General features: G+C 40.5%; 1 protein-coding gene across 1 annotated transcript in view; it reads left to right on the forward strand.

The window, feature by feature from the left end:
* The first annotated feature begins 1,882 nt into the window (after positions 1 to 1,882).
* The window catches only part of LOC126481932 (facilitated trehalose transporter Tret1-like), a 60,821-nt gene continuing 45,100 nt past the window's right edge, over positions 1,883 to 17,603 (forward strand). Inside the window, exon 1 of the mRNA XM_050105892.1 lies at positions 1,883 to 1,928. Within this exon, the coding sequence (XP_049961849.1) occupies positions 1,883 to 1,928 (46 nt within the window). The remainder of the gene's footprint in view (positions 1,929 to 17,603) is intronic.

Below are 17,603 nucleotides of genomic sequence, written 5' to 3' on the forward strand. Positions count from 1 at the left end.
TTTGCACACTGAAAACATCCTCACTGTTCACACTGGATTTTTCTTTGAACGGCAAAACTGTGCATCTTCTAGATGATGAGTGAATTGGTTGATGTTTACTGCTTTCGTGGCGAATACTTTTGTCTACGAATGGTTTGTGTGATTTGATCTGGGTTGCTTTACTACTTTGGGATACAGAAGCAAAATTAGCTGCCACTGAAACTATTTTTGGAGCCAACGAGATTTTGTATACCTCTCGAGGGAAGTCTTTATTGGAGAACTGCTCCATTTCGATTTCTTTGTGCATAATGAACGCGCTTGTCACACTGCAGTCTAAAAAGTGAAAAAACAATCTCATCCGCCATTTCTTGCTTTTTCTGTCAGTAGCATAGTCTGACTTTAGTTGATCAAAATTATCCACATAGTTCATAGTGGAATTGTAGTCTTTCAATACAATTGGACAAGTGATATTGGTTATTGTTCTATCTTTCATTTTTCGAGTGACCTTGGACACATATGATGGTGAATGACGTTTAAATCAAGTTGACTGCCGTGTTATCTTTCCATCTATAGATTACTATGCCATCATTGCTTATTTCGTAATCATTTCCCCTCTTTCCACTTCCTTTTTCTCCTTGAGTTTCAGGATGTTTTTCCATCTGGGATTTATTGTTCCACAAGCGTACACACCATTGGATTTTAGGTCCTTGAACAGATCATATGATGTAAAATAATTGTCCATGAAAATAGTATGATTCTTTCCATGAAGACCAGTGGTTAAATTTAGAACCACACGAATGCACACAAGACAAGAACTTGAACAGCTTGTCGTGAATGTGGGGTCATTTCCATCAGTGCCATCACTGTCAACACTGCTGTCACTAGAAGGTATTTCGTGAAATAAAATTCGGTAACATTCGTCCTCAGTTATTCCTTTTCGGCTAGACATATTCGACGGAGACGAAGAAAATATACTGGGTGGAGCAGAAGGGCGGTAGTTAGCAGCACTAACCACACAGAAATTTGTCAGTAAAACATGGAAAATTATATTTCAATTTTAAGTTACATTACACGTAGACTTATATGTGTTGAACACATAAATATAAGCAATTACTTACCATAAATAGTCATATAAAGAAGAGCTACAGAGAATACTGCACGCCGCTTCCAAGAAACGTGCTAACAATGAAGAAGTGTCAACTATGGTTAAGAATACGAGGCAACAATTCGCGCAGAAGACCTGCACTGACATCTAGCGGCATTTTAGGCAACAATTAGCTGGTTGGCAGAGAGACTACTGGCCCCTGAGCAGTAAAGGGAGAAAATATGATGTGGTTAGCCACAGTGACCACCGCCCATTGAAACCGTCCACGTATGTGGTTAGTTACAGTTTTGCCTGCCCTTCAAAGATTTGCTGGCGACCATGTAGAACTTTAAAAGTACTGTTTCTGTTAGTGCGGTAATTTTTACTAGTTGTATAGTAAAATTTGTTTGTTTTGTAATTTGGTCGCATCCGATTAGTTGTTTACGATTCCATTAGCGTTTCGAGTGTGACGCTTAAATTCGTGAATCCGGTTGTCCATATACTGTGCTCTCGGTTAATGTGCCCATTCATGTACAACACGACTAAGCCGAAATATTCTGTTAAATCGGTTAACCACAACCACAACTCTCCTTACGTCTACCTATCGATAAAATTGGTCAGGGATATGCACAGTGCAACGAAACTGAGTGACGTACCAAATATCACGAGGATGTGAAAAGGCGCTCTTAATGTCGTTACATTAAGAGATAATTGTGAAACACGCGCAGATGCTCGAAGATAAAAGCCACGTGATGGGCTCCTATCGTCCTATTCGCACTGATTTCTGACTCCTGCTGTCACATGAGTTCTGTGGTCGCCATGCTGCCGTCACGGGTACCACTCCAGCTGCCAGCAGCGATGGCAGGTAAGCATTAACAACCAAACACTTGTTTTTATTAGGTACCTTGCGCGTGTATATTGTCACAACAAGTCCCTGTATTCGCAGCGATGGTCTCCATCTCATTAGGAGAACTCTTGAAGTAACGGTGCCGGTGATTCTGAACTGCCTGCGATCTACAAAGCAGTTCCAGGAGAACTTTATGAAGAGCCAGAAGTGATTACATAGATATAATGTAGGAAGGCGCAGCAAAATAGGACACAACTAATATAGTCATATTTTTGGGAGTGACGTGACAATGTTGAGAAATCTGTGTTAGTGTGAAAGGCATAACTGACAGCTTGGAACCTGTGATTGTTTCTCCATTGCACCACTTCATCTTTAACATATATGTGTAGTTCGGAAGGAAGAGTTTCTCCTTTACCAATGACTTTCTTAGGAGGGTAGCGTTTCGTACAACAGCTAACGTTTTTACGGTTGGGTTCTCACTGGCGGGAACAATTGTCAATCCGTTCGGCTGCCAGACATTAGCCCAACAGTTTCAACAGAAATGTGTGATATAATAATAACTAGAGATCGATAAGGAATCCGATCCTTGGTGTCATTTTTTCTGTAACAGGTTTTAGGAACAGTCTGGGGTTTAATTATGACCCCAATTTATTTCATACGCGATGTATATTAAACGAATCTCCTGTCAGTTGAGCGGCTACAATAACAAACACAGTTATAGATGGCTTCCGACATTCACCATCAACCAACCACTGAACATCAGCATCTTGGTCCCGATGTGAGCTTGTATATTATGCACAGAGTGTGTAGTACGTGTAGTATGTGCAGTAACTCATGTTGAGAAACTAGCGTTTTACTTACGAAATAATTGCCTGGAAGAACGTGTACCGGAAACTTGGGCTACTTTCGGAGAGGTTTTAGTATTTTCCTGGATTTATGAAGAGTTTTAGCGTATTAAAGGCTAATTTTATGTTACTTTGGTAGAACTGACCTTCTTATGTAAACATTCCTTGCCAAGTGATCCCCCTCAGATTTCGTTCAAATTATACCCCACGAGTTGGGGTAAAATTGAGACAACTCTTTTTTCAGGCTAAAACCAATAAAGGTAAAGAACTGTCCAAATGTTACAATACCACTTTTTATTTGGACGAATATTGGTTCCACCACAATGATATAAAAGTAATACTAACATAAAAATTCTGAAGAAATAATAGATTAAACACATTAAAGAACTTGAGAAATCAATGAGTAACTGTGAAGAGATACAAAATTATGAAAAATGCAAATCACAAAAAATGAAAAATGCATCTGGCAGAATTTCGTCTAGCGTACACAGTCCCCTTTTACACCTCATCGTTTGATACTTCTGAGCTGCCTCATTTCTCTTCTGCACTAGTAGATCCATGAGTGTGTCACCGATGACTGCATTGAGGTTTGTTTTGCAGGACATCGTGAATGACGGAAATCTTTCCAGCACAATTGCGTCATTCAAGGGGTAGATGCCAATTCTCTGCTACTGTCAAGTTCTCTCCTCTTGAGATCTCGGATTCCCACAGCTTCTTGAGAAAGGTGAGGAATTTGGTTTTGGGCACAGAGCTGCACCTGCTACCCACTGCCATCTGTTTGAAGTACTCAAGGATATTCCGCCGCTGTACTTTCAAAGGTCGAAAGTACACATCAAGCGTTGCAGAAGGTGGGCTGCATTAGGTGGCACTGCAATGAATTTTATGTTGTACTCTTTATACAACCGGAACACTTCCACATTGATATGTAAGCTCTGGTAACTGAATAAACCAATTCTCAAACCACTCACTGACAAACCAACCGCTCTTGGTTCTGTTGTACCTAGCCCCAGGTGGTCCGCTGTCTGTTCATGTGATCCAAGAATTTAGAAAATGGTTCAAATGGCTCTGAGCACTATGGGACTTAACATCTGAGGTCATCATTCCCCTAGAACTTAGAACTGCTTAAACCTAACTAACCTAAGGACATCACACACATCAATGCCCGAGGCAGGATTCGAACCTGATACCGTAGCGGTCGCGCGGTACCAAACTGTAGCGCCTAGAACCTCTCGGCCACTCAGGCCGGCTACGAAATATATTTGCGATCTATGGAACAAGTATTAAACTAATCTTCCCATCAAAAATCTTCGCTCCTAGTTAGCCCCAATAGACATGAAAAAGGTTATAAAGGAGACACTGGCTTCACAGAACTCAAATGAAAGGTTTATTGTCTCTCGTACAAACCACGTTACACACTCCTGACGTTTCCATGCACATGTACTGACAGTCACCCTTATTTCGGCTTGTTTTTGCTATTGTGAGGTAACCATTACTTCTAGCAATCTTTGCTAACAACTCGCTTCCAATATTGATGAATCCTCAATCCCGTGCACGAAGACAGCAACATTTTACGGACTTATCGAACTTTTCATGGTTAGTGGGTATGTATCGTACAACCAAGTCTGACATCCAGGCAAATCTCTCCATTACTCACTGCTTTCCGCGCCGCCCACAGCGATTGGCACCGACGCATTTTTATCGATCATTTGGATTGCCTTGCTGGTAGTGCTGCTGCGCCAGGCTGCTAGGTGTAAGCTACAGATACCAATACTCAAAAAGTAACGATATCTGTAACCTTACATCCTCCAAATTAAATATTTTCAAAATTCATTTTGAAAAAAGAAAGAAGAATAATCTCCCTGTGGTGACGGAATGGAAGAAAACTTCTCCTACCCAAAATTGGAAGAATTCGCTGCACTTGTAACTACAGGATAAATAGCGTTGAAAACACTAACAAGAAAACACCACTCATACTATTAGCCACACCTCCTACCTTTTGAAGATCATTTTACAATTATACATGAAATGAATGTGTGGAACAACACAAAAGTTTCAAAAAGTTGAAAATATAGTCCTTTTGACATAAATCAAAACAGTGTCAGACGTCCGATATATATATATATATGGTAACTCAACTAGCAAATAAGGTAAAATTACTCATATATGTGATTATTACTTACAAATACGAGCGAAAAGCTTACATGCACATCGGAACTAAATGAATTAAAAATAAATTTTCAGAACTGTAAAATAATTCTGTACCTTTATAGTTATTGCTGCATATTATTTAAAAGTTAACGAAACTGTTAAATTGTACATTCATGAAAATGAGAAACATATAGCCACACAAAAATTTAAATTTGGCGAAAATCTGATTCAGCTTGCTATGGCATTCATTTTTATTTTATTTTATTTGTTTATTTTCAATAAATTCAATATAATTAGTTTTTATTGTAGTCAGTCGCATTAAACACCGAACCTGATAAATACATATATACATTTGTGGTTTCCCATGTCACCATCCTTTTTTTCTTTTTTTTTTTTTTGCTTATTACCAGGCATAGGGGTTTTATTGACTAATAGGAGTCTTGTATACACCTCCACACGATTTCACATACGCCGACGTTGCGCCGACCTCATGCTTACGTCTAAGTCTAATGGTAGTGGCTACGAAGCTACCATCTTCACGTCGCTCTGCTGTCAGGGGCATTGACCGCAGTGTCCCCTCCCCTCTCTGCCTATCACCATCCCCGATCTCTACTGACGCTCGCCGAGCCACGGCCGTTGGGTAGCCAGGGGCTCTATCTGCTAGCTACCTTCAAGGTTCTTACGCTCCTGCTGCCCCCTGGAGACAACTCTGGCACCAGCTGTACTTGTGCCCTTCGGAGCAACACCAAAGACTTTCGAACTCGCCGCTGCTGCGCCGACGCCGCTTTTGCTGTCTGCGACTATGGATATCTAGATGTGATTAGGATTACTGCAGTCTCTGACCACTCCAAGCACCTCTGAGTCCCACCGAATAGTCCGCTCCGCTGCCTCTCATAGTTCAGTTGTAACGCATCGCTACCGTCATAGTATCTGCGATGCTCCTGCTACATGTAGCGACTAATTGGACTGGACTGCTGACTGCTGATGACGATGAGTGTCTACTAACAAATGAGAAGCGCCATGTCATGCGTCAACATACACTTATTTCCCAGCCGTCACAAGCTAAACAGTGCGTCATGCTGTAACATGTGTCCTTAAAATGCTAGGCCACAATTTTAACTAATCAATCACAATGCTGTTGGATACATTTTATTATCCTAATGGCACTGGCTATTTGTGCCAAACTTAATCTACTTAGATTTTACACACTCAGTAATCATGTACAAATTACATCAATCATTCCTCAAAATATCACAATTTCCTTGTGTTTTTTGTTTTCTTTTTCTTTTTTTCCTTACTACCTCACATCTTTAGTTGTCTGATATAGTTTCGTTGTCATAATATCGTTTCTTCACTTGTTCACCTCTATGGAAGGCCTCACTCTGATATTCTTCCAAGTCCAATGTGCTAGAATGTGTTAAGGTGACCACTTTATAAGGACCCTTGTATACATGAGGAAATTTCGGTATTTCATGACCATCTTTCTGAGACTGAATGTTAGTTCGTATTAACACTAGATCCTGAACTCGATACATGATCGGATGCACCATTTTATCATACTGTTTCATCTTTCCTTCAGCTTTCTTGAGGAGGGTCTGTTCTACTTTTTCCAATATTTCCTGCCATATCACGTTTTCAGCTGACATGTTCTTCAGCACTTCTCTTGTCAAACTATCTGGCGTCATCTCCATTAAAATTTCCACCGGAGCATGTTCAGTAAAGGTGGGGTGCATTAATCTTCAAAGATACTCGTCCACTGCGTCTGCTTGCTATTATGGTTACGACAGTAGGCCCTACATAGCCTGCTAATTTCTTTCATAACTCTTTCTGTTGAGTTCGAGGATTCTCTGTACCTGGATATAAATACAGGTTTTATATTGTGTTGTTTCAGAGCGTTTATCTATATTTTACTGGTAAATTGACTCTCACTGTCATTCACTGTCTTCTTTAGCATACAAACATTTTTAAACTAATCTTTCACCACCTTTTCAGGCTTGTTGCGTCCCGTTGCTTTCCTAGGCGGATATAACTTTACACAGCGGGAAATTAATTTAATAGTTACTAGCAAATAACTTATCCCCCATACCGACTTCGGCAAAGGGCCTAGCAAACCATGGCCATGGTTTCTCAGATTTCTTTAGATAATACTGCATACATGTAACCATTGCGCTGCACCATTGTTGTTTTTGTTTTCAGTTAAATATCACACGTCCGTAAAGTCCTGCTCACTCGTCTGGCCATATTGAAGAACCAACAATCTATTTTTAACTTATCGACAATGAGAGCGAAATGTCTGCAGCTTAGGTGCGTGTATTTAACAAGTTCGTCAGTTCTTTCCTCCGGGATGCATACTCTTCAATCTTCCTTATCTTCCCTTGATGTGTGGTATAATATTGAATCCTATATCAAGAAGATTTTCTTCATATGGTCTTCCCCAGCGATATTGCATTTTCCTTTAATTATCTTCGATTTTGGGTCTCCATTTTGCTGTCTTATAACATTCCGTAGCCATGATTTTATAACTTTTTCGCGTGACACTCCATTTATTAAGCACAGACACTCTTCTGTGCCCACCTCAGGTACCTATTCGTCCAATTCTAGTGGCAATCTTGAAAGTGTATCCGGAACTACCTTTTCGCTTCCTCTGATATATTGCACCTCAAAATTTAATTCTTGCTACGCTAATGTCCATCTGGCTAACCCTCCATGTCTAAATTAACTTGTCAGAAAAATGATTGGGCTTTGTGGTCCATCACTACGGTTGCTTTTCGGCTGGCCGCATGGTATATAAATGTTTCATATCCGAATACTATGGCTAGTTAACGCCTCTTTTTCCGTTACAGAGTACGTGGCTGTTTAACATCCCACTGCAGAAACCAATGGTCTTTATTGCCTCCTCTTCATTTCTTTCTTCCTTCTGATAGGACTTGATTCCCACGTCATACGCCAATGTTTCATATGACAGACAGAATACATTGCAAAGGTCTGGATGAGCCAGTATCTGAGCATTCCATAGCCCATGTTTCATTTTATGGAATTCTTCAGAACACACGTCGGAACACAATGAGACTTTATTATTTTTCAGCAGCTAGTGCAGTACTGCACTGTCCAATATCTAGTTACCTAGAAACAGTCTATAAAATCCACACTGTCAGAGGAAACTCTTCAATTGGTTTCTATTCCTTGGTAAGGGAAATTCCTTATTTTCTTTCGTTTTGTCCAGTTTAGACTTTATCCCATTATGTTCAATCACATGTCGTAAACATTGTATTTCTTTTCTTCCGAATTCCGCTTTCTGAAAATGTAGTCGAGTTCCTGCTGCTGCACACCTGCCAAATACTCCCCTTAACGTTTGTAAATGTTTATTCCAGTCTCTGCAGGCAATTAGCAAATGGTTAACATACACAATTACTTTCTTCAGTACTGCTTAACACAGTACCCTGTCCAATGTCCATATAAAACCCCGAAACAGATATTTTGAACCCGAAAGGAATCTCTCGGTATTACTAACAAAATCCTTCATATAAAAAGGTTGTGAACTGCCTTGATTGAGGCTGCAGCAACACTTGAAGATAACCTGAGGTCAGATCTAAGCTTGTTAAGATTTTTTCCCTTTAAACCTCCAAAGTACCTCTTCCATATTTACGGATAGGTCTCTTTCAGTTTCAAATACCTGTTCGCTTGTTTCACATCTAAAACCAAGTGAACTTTGCCGTTCCTTTTAACGACCATCATGAGAAGGCTGTTAAGTTGACTCCTCGCTCATTCGATCAGGTACTCCGGACGGAAACATCCCTTGGAGGTCCTTATCGACGGCTTCTTCCCTTGTTTGAACTATTTTAAATGGAGGCACAAAATATGGTTTGTGCGGTTTCATTTTGATCCGATAAGGCGGTCTTTTTAAGACCCATGGTTTTTAACTGAATACCTGTTTATGCTTTCCGATCAACTTCAACAATTTTTCTGCTTTTCTGGGTCCCAACGTCGCAATGCCATTAAATTTCGAACACACTTCATCCGGATTTAGTTCATGTTCTTCTGATTCCCACAGATCCTTGAATCTTAAAACTAACTTGCTGTTTCTGCATTCTCTGTTAATAATGCGTGGTAGACGTTGTTGGCAACTGCGCACAGCTGACTCCCACAGTCAATCAGCGTTCCTATTTTTCTTCCATAAACTTCTGTTTTCATAATCAGTTCCATTACTGATTTATCAAATCTTCTTGCTCCTTTATTAATCGGTCTTTTGTTATTACGACAACTTTGTCAGTCTCAATCACATTGCAACGTTGCGGTCCCGCTTCGTCCGTTTAAGGTCGGGCCGCACCTGAAACTACATCCTGTTTTCCGTCCACGGTAACTTCCGTCTACGGTATCTTCCGTCCCCATAGCCTCTGTATGTGTAGCCGCCTTGTCTTGTGCAGCGCTGCATCCAAACTTCATTTCTTCGTTCCGTTTCGCACCTTCCTTCTGTCTGTCACCCGGCGTTGTCGAAATTCTCTCTAAATGCTTACCCTCGTCTTTCTTCTCTCTCCAGCTGGGCGTATACCGACGTTGCTTTATCGAAGGAATCAATGGGGGTACCTACTAAGTGGCTACGAGTGTTTCTCGGTAGTCTTGGCACAATCCGTCTTACAACTGCTCTTTCGTCGTACGGACTATTTAAGTACGGGTTCGTTACATATTCTTATTCTAAAAATTCGGCACATGTCCCGTCAGATCTCATGCTGCAGTTGCAAATGGATATTAGTATAACATAGTGTTTGCTTGGCGACCAATAGTCATCCATAAATATTTTCTCAAATTCTCGATGTGACATTCGTTTCTTTTCTAGCCTCGTACCACATTTATAGGCTTCGTCCTCCATCTGACTGATCGCATACGCGATTTCCGTATCGCCCAACTTGTAGGTAACAGGACGGGAGAATTTCTAATGAAAGCTATGTGTTGTTGTACTCCCCATGGATAAAATTTACTGAATTTGCAACTGATAATGTACTCAACCTGTGGGTCACTTTTACTAATCATAGTTCTTCCTTGAGCAAAAGCTCCTAATTCCTGCTTCAATTTACTTTTCGCTGTCAAATCGACCCGCTGCTCTACAGTTTGTTGCAACCCTTGCACAGCTGGGCTTACTGGTTCCACCGTTCTCTCAACTTCGTGAAATGTTTTGGGTGCGTTGTCGTTCTGCGGTATCACTTGCGAGAACTGAAACCACTACCATACTATCCGCTATCATTTACGAGAACTGAAACCACTACCATACTATCCGTTATCGCAGTTTTCTTTATGCGAATTTTGCAGATTTTGGACTTTTGAAAATTCACCTGCCGTGTTCCTCATTCATCGCCGACTGTTCCTGTTTCACCTTTCGTATCTGTTCGTTTGTGTCCTTTTCACATTTTACTATTATGATGTTAATTGTTTGTTCATACGTTTCCAGCTTTTTCCTCTAGTTTTTAAAAAATCTCCCTGCGATGCCACCGTTGCCACTGACGACTGTACTTCTTTAAAATTTTCCTTCATGAAATGCATTTTTTGTTTGCTAAAATCTTCCTCATCTGCTCTTCTCAATTGGTGTCTCTGGCACTGCATTCAAACCTCCTTCTTTTTTAACTATCATTTCCTTCTCTACCGTGTTTCCCTTCAATTATGTGTTCTGACTTTTTGCGCTTTTTATCTGCCGCGCTCCCATGTTTCCCGTGCTATCCTCTTCCACTCCCTTTCCTCCCACTATCTTCGTAGAATTTCCTAAGGGACATTCCACTAGTACCACGGACGCATTGTCCGTTTGAACTTCAGTTTCAGTTAATGGTTGATTTGAAATACTTCACCCTTCATAAATTCCACTATCCGCGTCAACTTTTCACTTTCTAGCTTTGTTTATGGGAGTACACGGTTCCAAATTTTCTCAATATTCACCTAAAAAACGTTAAAAAAAGAAAGAAACACTTTCTTGTAACACTGAAAATAGCATCTTCTCACAAGCAGTTTTCTTCACACAGTTTCCTACTTCAGAGCTACTGCCGACCGCTTTGCGCTGCGGTTAGTTGCTCTCCTAACCTTCCAGAGACTGTTAGTGGCCTAGACATTTGCATTACTTACTTTCTATTCTCCGGCCACCGGCTGCTGTTTACTGTTGCTCTTCTTGTTCCCACTGTCGGCTGCGCGTAGCGCCGTGGCATTTGGTTTTTGTATCCCAGTTCTTCGGCATTTCTTCCGCCTATCGCTATATTTGTTGAACATACTTTCCTCCGAAGATAACTACTAGTTCGAAAAGTCCTTTCATGAGTCAAACTGTAAGGTGGCTACTCCCTTATTCGTTTCGATCACGGTCAAGTTTCTCACTAAAATCACCTGTGTTGATATAACAAAGATAGAACCAGTGTTTCTACATCTACATCTACATTTATACTCCGCAAGCCACCCAACGGCGTGTGGCGGAGGGCACATTACGTGCCACTGTCATTACCTCCCTTTCCTGTTCCAGTCGCGTATGGTTCGCGGGAAGAACGACTGTCTGAAAGCCTCCGTGCGCGCTCTAATCTCTCTAATTTTACATTCGTGATCTCCTCGGGAGGTATAAGTAGGAGGAAGCAATATATTCGATACCTCATCCAGAAACGCACCCTCTCGAAGCCTGGCGAGCAAGCTACACCGCGATGCAGAGCGCCTCTCTTGCAGAGTCTGCCACTTGAGTTTGTTAAACATCTCCGTAACGCTATCACGGTTACTAAATAACCCTGTGACGAAACGCGCCGCTCTTCTTTGGATCTTCTCTATCTCCTCCGTCAACCCGATCTGGTACGGATCCCACACTGATGAGCAATACTCAAGTATAGGTCGAACGAGTGTTTTGTAAGCCACCTCCTTTGTTGACGGACTACATTTTCTAAGCACTCTCCCAATGAATCTCAACCTGGTACCCGCCTTACCAACAATTAATTTTATATGATCATTCCACTTCAAATCGTTCCGCACGCATACTCCCAGATATTTTACAGAAGTAACTGCTACCAGTGTTTGTTCCGCTATCATATAATCATACAATAAAGGATCCTTCTTTCTATGTATTCGCAATACATTACATTTGTCTATGTTAAGGGTCAGTTGCCACTCCCTGCACCAAGTGCCTATCCGCTGCAGATCTTCCTGCATTTCGCTACAATTTTCTAATGCTGCAATTTCTCTGTATACTACAGCATCATCCGCGAAAAGCCGCATGGGACTTCCGACACTATCTACTAGGTCATTTATATATATTGTGAAAAGCAATGGTCCCATAACATTCCCCTGTGGCACGCCAGAGGTTACTTTAACGTCTGTAGACGCCTCTCCATTGATAGCAACATGCTGTGTTCTGTTTGCTAAAAACTCTTCAATCCAGCCACACAGCTGGTCTGATATTCCGTAGGCTCTTACTTTGTTTATCAGGCGATAGTGCGGAACTGCATCGAATGCCTTCCGGAAGTCAAGAAAAATAGCATCTACCTGGGAGCCTGTATCTAATATTTTCTGGGTCTCATGAACAAATAAAGCGAGTTGGGTCTCACACGATCGCTGTTTCCGGAATCCATTTTGATTCCTACATAGTAGATTCTGGGTTTCCAAAAACGACATGATACTCGAGCAAAAAACATGTTCTAAAATTCTACAAGAGATCGACGTCAGAGATATAGGTCTATAGTTTTGCGCATCTGCTCGACGACCCTTCTTGAAGACTGGGACTACCTGTGCTCTTTTCCAATCATTTGGAACCCTCCGTTCCGCTACAGACTTGCGGTACACGGCTGTTAGAAAGGGGGCAAGTTCTTTCGCGTACTCTGTGTAGAATCGAATTGGTATCCCGTCAGGTCCAGTGGACTTTCCTCTGTTGAGTGATTCCAGTTGCTTTTCTATTCCTTGGACACTTATTTCAATGTCAGCCATTTTTTCGTTTGTGCGAGGATTTAGAGAAGGAACTGCAGTGCGGTCTTCCTCTGTGAAACAGCTTTGGAAAAAGGTGTTTAGTATTTCAGCTTTACGCGTGTCATCCTCTGTTTCAATGCCATCATCATCCCGGAGTGTCTGGATATGCTGTTTCGAGCCACTTACTGATTTAACGTAAGACCAGAACTTCCTAGGATTTTCTGTCAAGTCGGTACATAGAATTTTACTTTCGAATTCACTGAACGCTTCACGCATAGCCATCCTTACGCTAACTTTGACATCGTTTAGCTTCTGTTTGTCTGAGAGGTTTTGGCTGCGTTTAAACTTAGAGTGAAGCTCTCTTTGCTTTCGCAGTAGTTTCCTAACTTTGTTGTACCACGGTGGGTTTTTCCCGTCCCTCACAGTTTTACTCGGCACGTACCTGTCTAAAACGCATTTTACGATTGCCTTGAACTTTTTCCATAAACACTCAACATTGTCAGTGTCGGAACAGAAATTTTCGTTTTGATCTGTTAGGTAGTCTGAAATCTGCCTTCTATTACTCTTGCTAAACAGATAAACCTTCCTCCCTTTTTTATATTCCTACTAACTTCCATATTCAGGGTTGCTGCAACGGCCTTATGATCACTGACTCCCTGTTCTGTACATACAGAGTCGAAAAGTTCGGGTCTGTTTGTTATCAGTAGGTCCAAGATGTTATCTCCACGAGTCGGTTCTCTGTTTAATTGCTCGAGGTAATTTTCGGATAGTGCACTCAGTATAATGTCACTCGATGTTCTGTCCCTACCACCCGTCCTAAACATCTGAGTGTCCCAGCCTATATCTGGTAAATTGAAATCTCCACGTAAGACTATAACATGCTGAGAAAATTTATGTGAAATGTATTCCAGATTTTCTCTCAGTTGTTCTGCCGCTAATGCTGCTGAGTCGGGAGGTCGGTAAAAGGAGCCAATTATTAACCTAGCTCGGTTGTTGAGTGTAACCTCCACCCATAATAATTCACAGGAACTATCCACTTCTATTTCACTACAGGATAAACTACTACTAACAGCGACGAACACTCCACCACCGGTTGCATGCAATCTATCCTTTCTAAACACCATCTGTTTGTGTTGCAAAGCTTAGAGTAGGCCTCTTAATGTTGAGTAATATCCACCAGAATATCGAAAATGGGACCGTGTGCCTATCGGTACATGCCCTATGAAAGCCGACACACCTGCCATAAAAGATTTTCACGCTGACTTAGTTCTAATAGATACGGAAAGGATTCGAAAGGAGACACTGACTTCATAGAACTGAAAGGTTTACTGTCTCTCGTAAAAGCCACGATTCACGTTGCTAACATTTCTAGCACATGTACTGATCTTCAGCCTTATTTCGGCTTGTTTTTACTATTGTGAGGTAACCACTGGCTCTACCCGTCTTTGCTAACGACTCGCTTATACTAGTGATGAGTTCACAGTCCCGTGCAGAAACACTGTAACATTTAACGGATTTATCGATCTTCTCTCGGTACGTTCGTCTGTACCGTCCAACCAAGTCTGACATCCACCCATATCCCCTCACTACTCACTGCTTTCTGCGCCCCCCTTAACGACTGGCACCAAACAGAGCTTAACGATCGCTGTGACTTCCCTTGGCGACCGTGCTGCTGCTCTAGGCCACTGGAAGTAAGGTACAGATTACGATACCCAAAAAGCAACTGTATCTCTTACCGGGAGGTGAATAAATGAAGATTGTAGTAGAACATGAAAATAATGGTTATGTTTAGTCCTCATTACTGTATCCAGTCAACTACATGAAAAGAATTCCATTGGCATTATATTAGAATATTCAGGCCAAATGAAAAAAACTGTTAAAGAATGTCCAAAACTTTTGCACATATAAACACCACAAAACCACAAGGTACAGTATGGTATTAGACTTACCACTGTAATATCAAAAGTGTTACCAGAACTTAAGTGAGCCACTCAGTAAATCATCAATAATTGTAAGCGTAATTCAAACAGCAATTTCTGGAAAGATAATGTTAGAGACACATGTGATGTTATGGAACTTTTTAAGAAATATGTTGGGCACTGTTAAGGTTCCTGACATGTACTTACTAGTTACAGTTATGTGGACTATGAACAAAGTTAATACAACAACCTGGTCATCAAAAACCGCTTTGGAGTAAACAAATGGAAATAGATTCCAATTATGGGATATGAATTTTGCCGTTTTGCTAACACACTGCTTTCTATTTTTAACTAAACATGTTTCAGCACCCATCATTAGCGGATTTTTGTTTATTGAAAACTGTAAAAAGTGAGAATGTTTTAGGTTATAACAGATTTTAAAAAGTGAGGTTATAGAAAGTTTTTGTTCGTTTGGTTTCTTACCGTGATTTTACATTCTATGCTTTTGCAGGAGCCACTGTATGTTGTTCTGCACTTATAGCGTGTAATCTGCAAATCAAAGGATGTAAATGTAAATTTCATCAGCGAGTTAACTCATCCCTTGATTTAAAAAAAAAAAATGTGATTTTGTGTGTTAAAATGTTTTGTGTACATATTTGCTACTACTCGCGGTTTGTTATGACTAATCCTTCTCCTTTTATGTTTTAAGGACACTGCCCACACATATTAATGTGCTTCGTGTAATTTCTTTCTTTATAACCGCCATTTTTACTTCTGAAAACGCGGTGAGCACCATGTCGTTGTGTTTCTTAACCCCGTCGGTATTCATTTGTTCCCGAGAGAGTTTGGTGCCGAACTTGCCCACAGGTGTGTATGTGTGTGTGTGTGTGTGTGTGTGTGTGTGTGTGTGCGTGCGTGAGTGTGAGTGTGTGTGTGTGTGTGTGTGTGTAAGCTCCTCTAGCCGTTTGTGTTACCTTTTCTGTAAAGTTCCTTTAATGTGTTAAATAATGTGTTTTAATAATGTGTGTTTACAATGTGTAGTGTTTTCATTTAAAAATTCTTTGTGTTCTGTTGTTGCCTTCTGTATGTGGAAGTTCTCTTTTATTGTCAGTTTGTGGTATAGACTGTTACTGGAATTCAGTATTTTCAAATCTGTTGCTATTGTATTTGGGTGGTGGTTGTGGGCTATTAGATAACCAGTGAATGTGCTGCAGGTGCTGTTACTTTTGAGGGCTCTGAGGTGCTCTGAGTATCTTGTTATAAAGTTTCTGCATGTTTCTTCTATGTGTACTGATTGACAAGTGTTGCATGTGAGTTCATATATTCCGAATCTGTTGAATTTATCTGTGGGTGTCTCCCATGTTCTGAGTTATGTCTGTTGTGTTGTCTGTCCTGTATCCTATTTGAAGTCCCTGTTTCTTCAATATCTTGTCTATTCTGCGGACAACTTTTGTTATTCTAGGTGAGTATGTTCAATTTATTTGTGTGTGTGTGTGTGTGTTTGTGTGTGTGTGTGTGTGTCTGTTGTACTGTTGTGTCTTGCATTTGGTCATTGTTTGTATTTGGGTTGATCTGTGTTGTGTAAGGTGTTGTGTGTGTGTTGTGCTTTCGTTCCGGTTCTGTTTACAAATTTGTTGGTTTAATTTCTGTATCATGTAGGGCTTCTAGCCATTTTCCTCTGCTATCTGTATTATTGTGTTTAGCTCCTTTGTGTGATTCTGTTTGCTTATGCAAAATATTTTGATACTCTAAAAACACGTTTTTTTAAAATCAAGGGATGTGTTAACTCGTCTATGAAATTTACATTTACATCGTTTGATTTGCAGATAAAACGGGATCAGTGCAGGACACCATACAGTTGGTCCTGCAAAACCATATATTGTAAAATCATGATAATAAACAAAACGAACAAAAACTTTATTTAACCTCACTTTTTTAGAACAGTTATAACCTAAAACATTCTCACATTTTACAGTTTTCGATAAACAAAAACCCACGTATGGTGGCACAGAGATGCTGAAACAAGTCTGGCTAAAAAGAAAAAGCAGTGAATTAGCATATATGCGGAACCTATATTCTATAATTCAACTGCAGATGCGGAAAGGAAGCACAAGAGCTGCAGATGCAAAGATGAAAATATTCCAGGTTATAATATCAGTGTTGGTAAACCAATCGTTCACCTATTGGGTTACAAATACAACAAGTTTCAGGAGATTTCAATATTACTAGGCAACTGCAGCAGTACAGACTGGTTAGTAAACTAACATACGGTGCCTTCCCAGATGAGGATCAGTCTCACTTCTGGCACTGATAACAAGAATCGAAGAATGCATATGGGGCAGTGATTTGAAAACTGTGGCAATAAACAGAGTATGACAGCAGCATGTCCAAATGGACCACAACATTTTGAAAGCTCATGAAATTTGTATTGCAAGCCAAATGAAACTGTCGATATTTGGAAATGAAACTGAGCTTTTGAAACATGGTTAACCAGGATGGGCCATGTTGAACATCAACCACTGAAAAGTAAGGAAGATCATAGTCATATTGGAAGCAACTTCTACCCATACGACGCTGCACATGTCAACTCCATATCGATAAGTAAGGCAGTGGTACAGGCAAAAACACTGCACATTACGTACAGAATATGAAGAACAGAAGCTGACACTGCAAAATAGAGTACATTATAGCAGCAGCGGACACTTAAGAAATGTGAGATAAGATGTTTACATTAAAATGTGTTAGCAGACGACTTCTCAGAACGAATGATAAAAATGTTGAAGGCAATATGGATGAGAATAGAGATCAGGGACTAAGACATAAAGACGAGCAGGAACGAATAGATTTCACAGTTAAAAGTAGGATTTGTGATA

Source organism: Schistocerca serialis, chromosome 5 (assembly GCF_023864345.2).
Source record: "Schistocerca serialis cubense isolate TAMUIC-IGC-003099 chromosome 5, iqSchSeri2.2, whole genome shotgun sequence".
Taxonomy (NCBI): Eukaryota; Metazoa; Arthropoda; class Insecta; order Orthoptera; family Acrididae; genus Schistocerca; species Schistocerca serialis.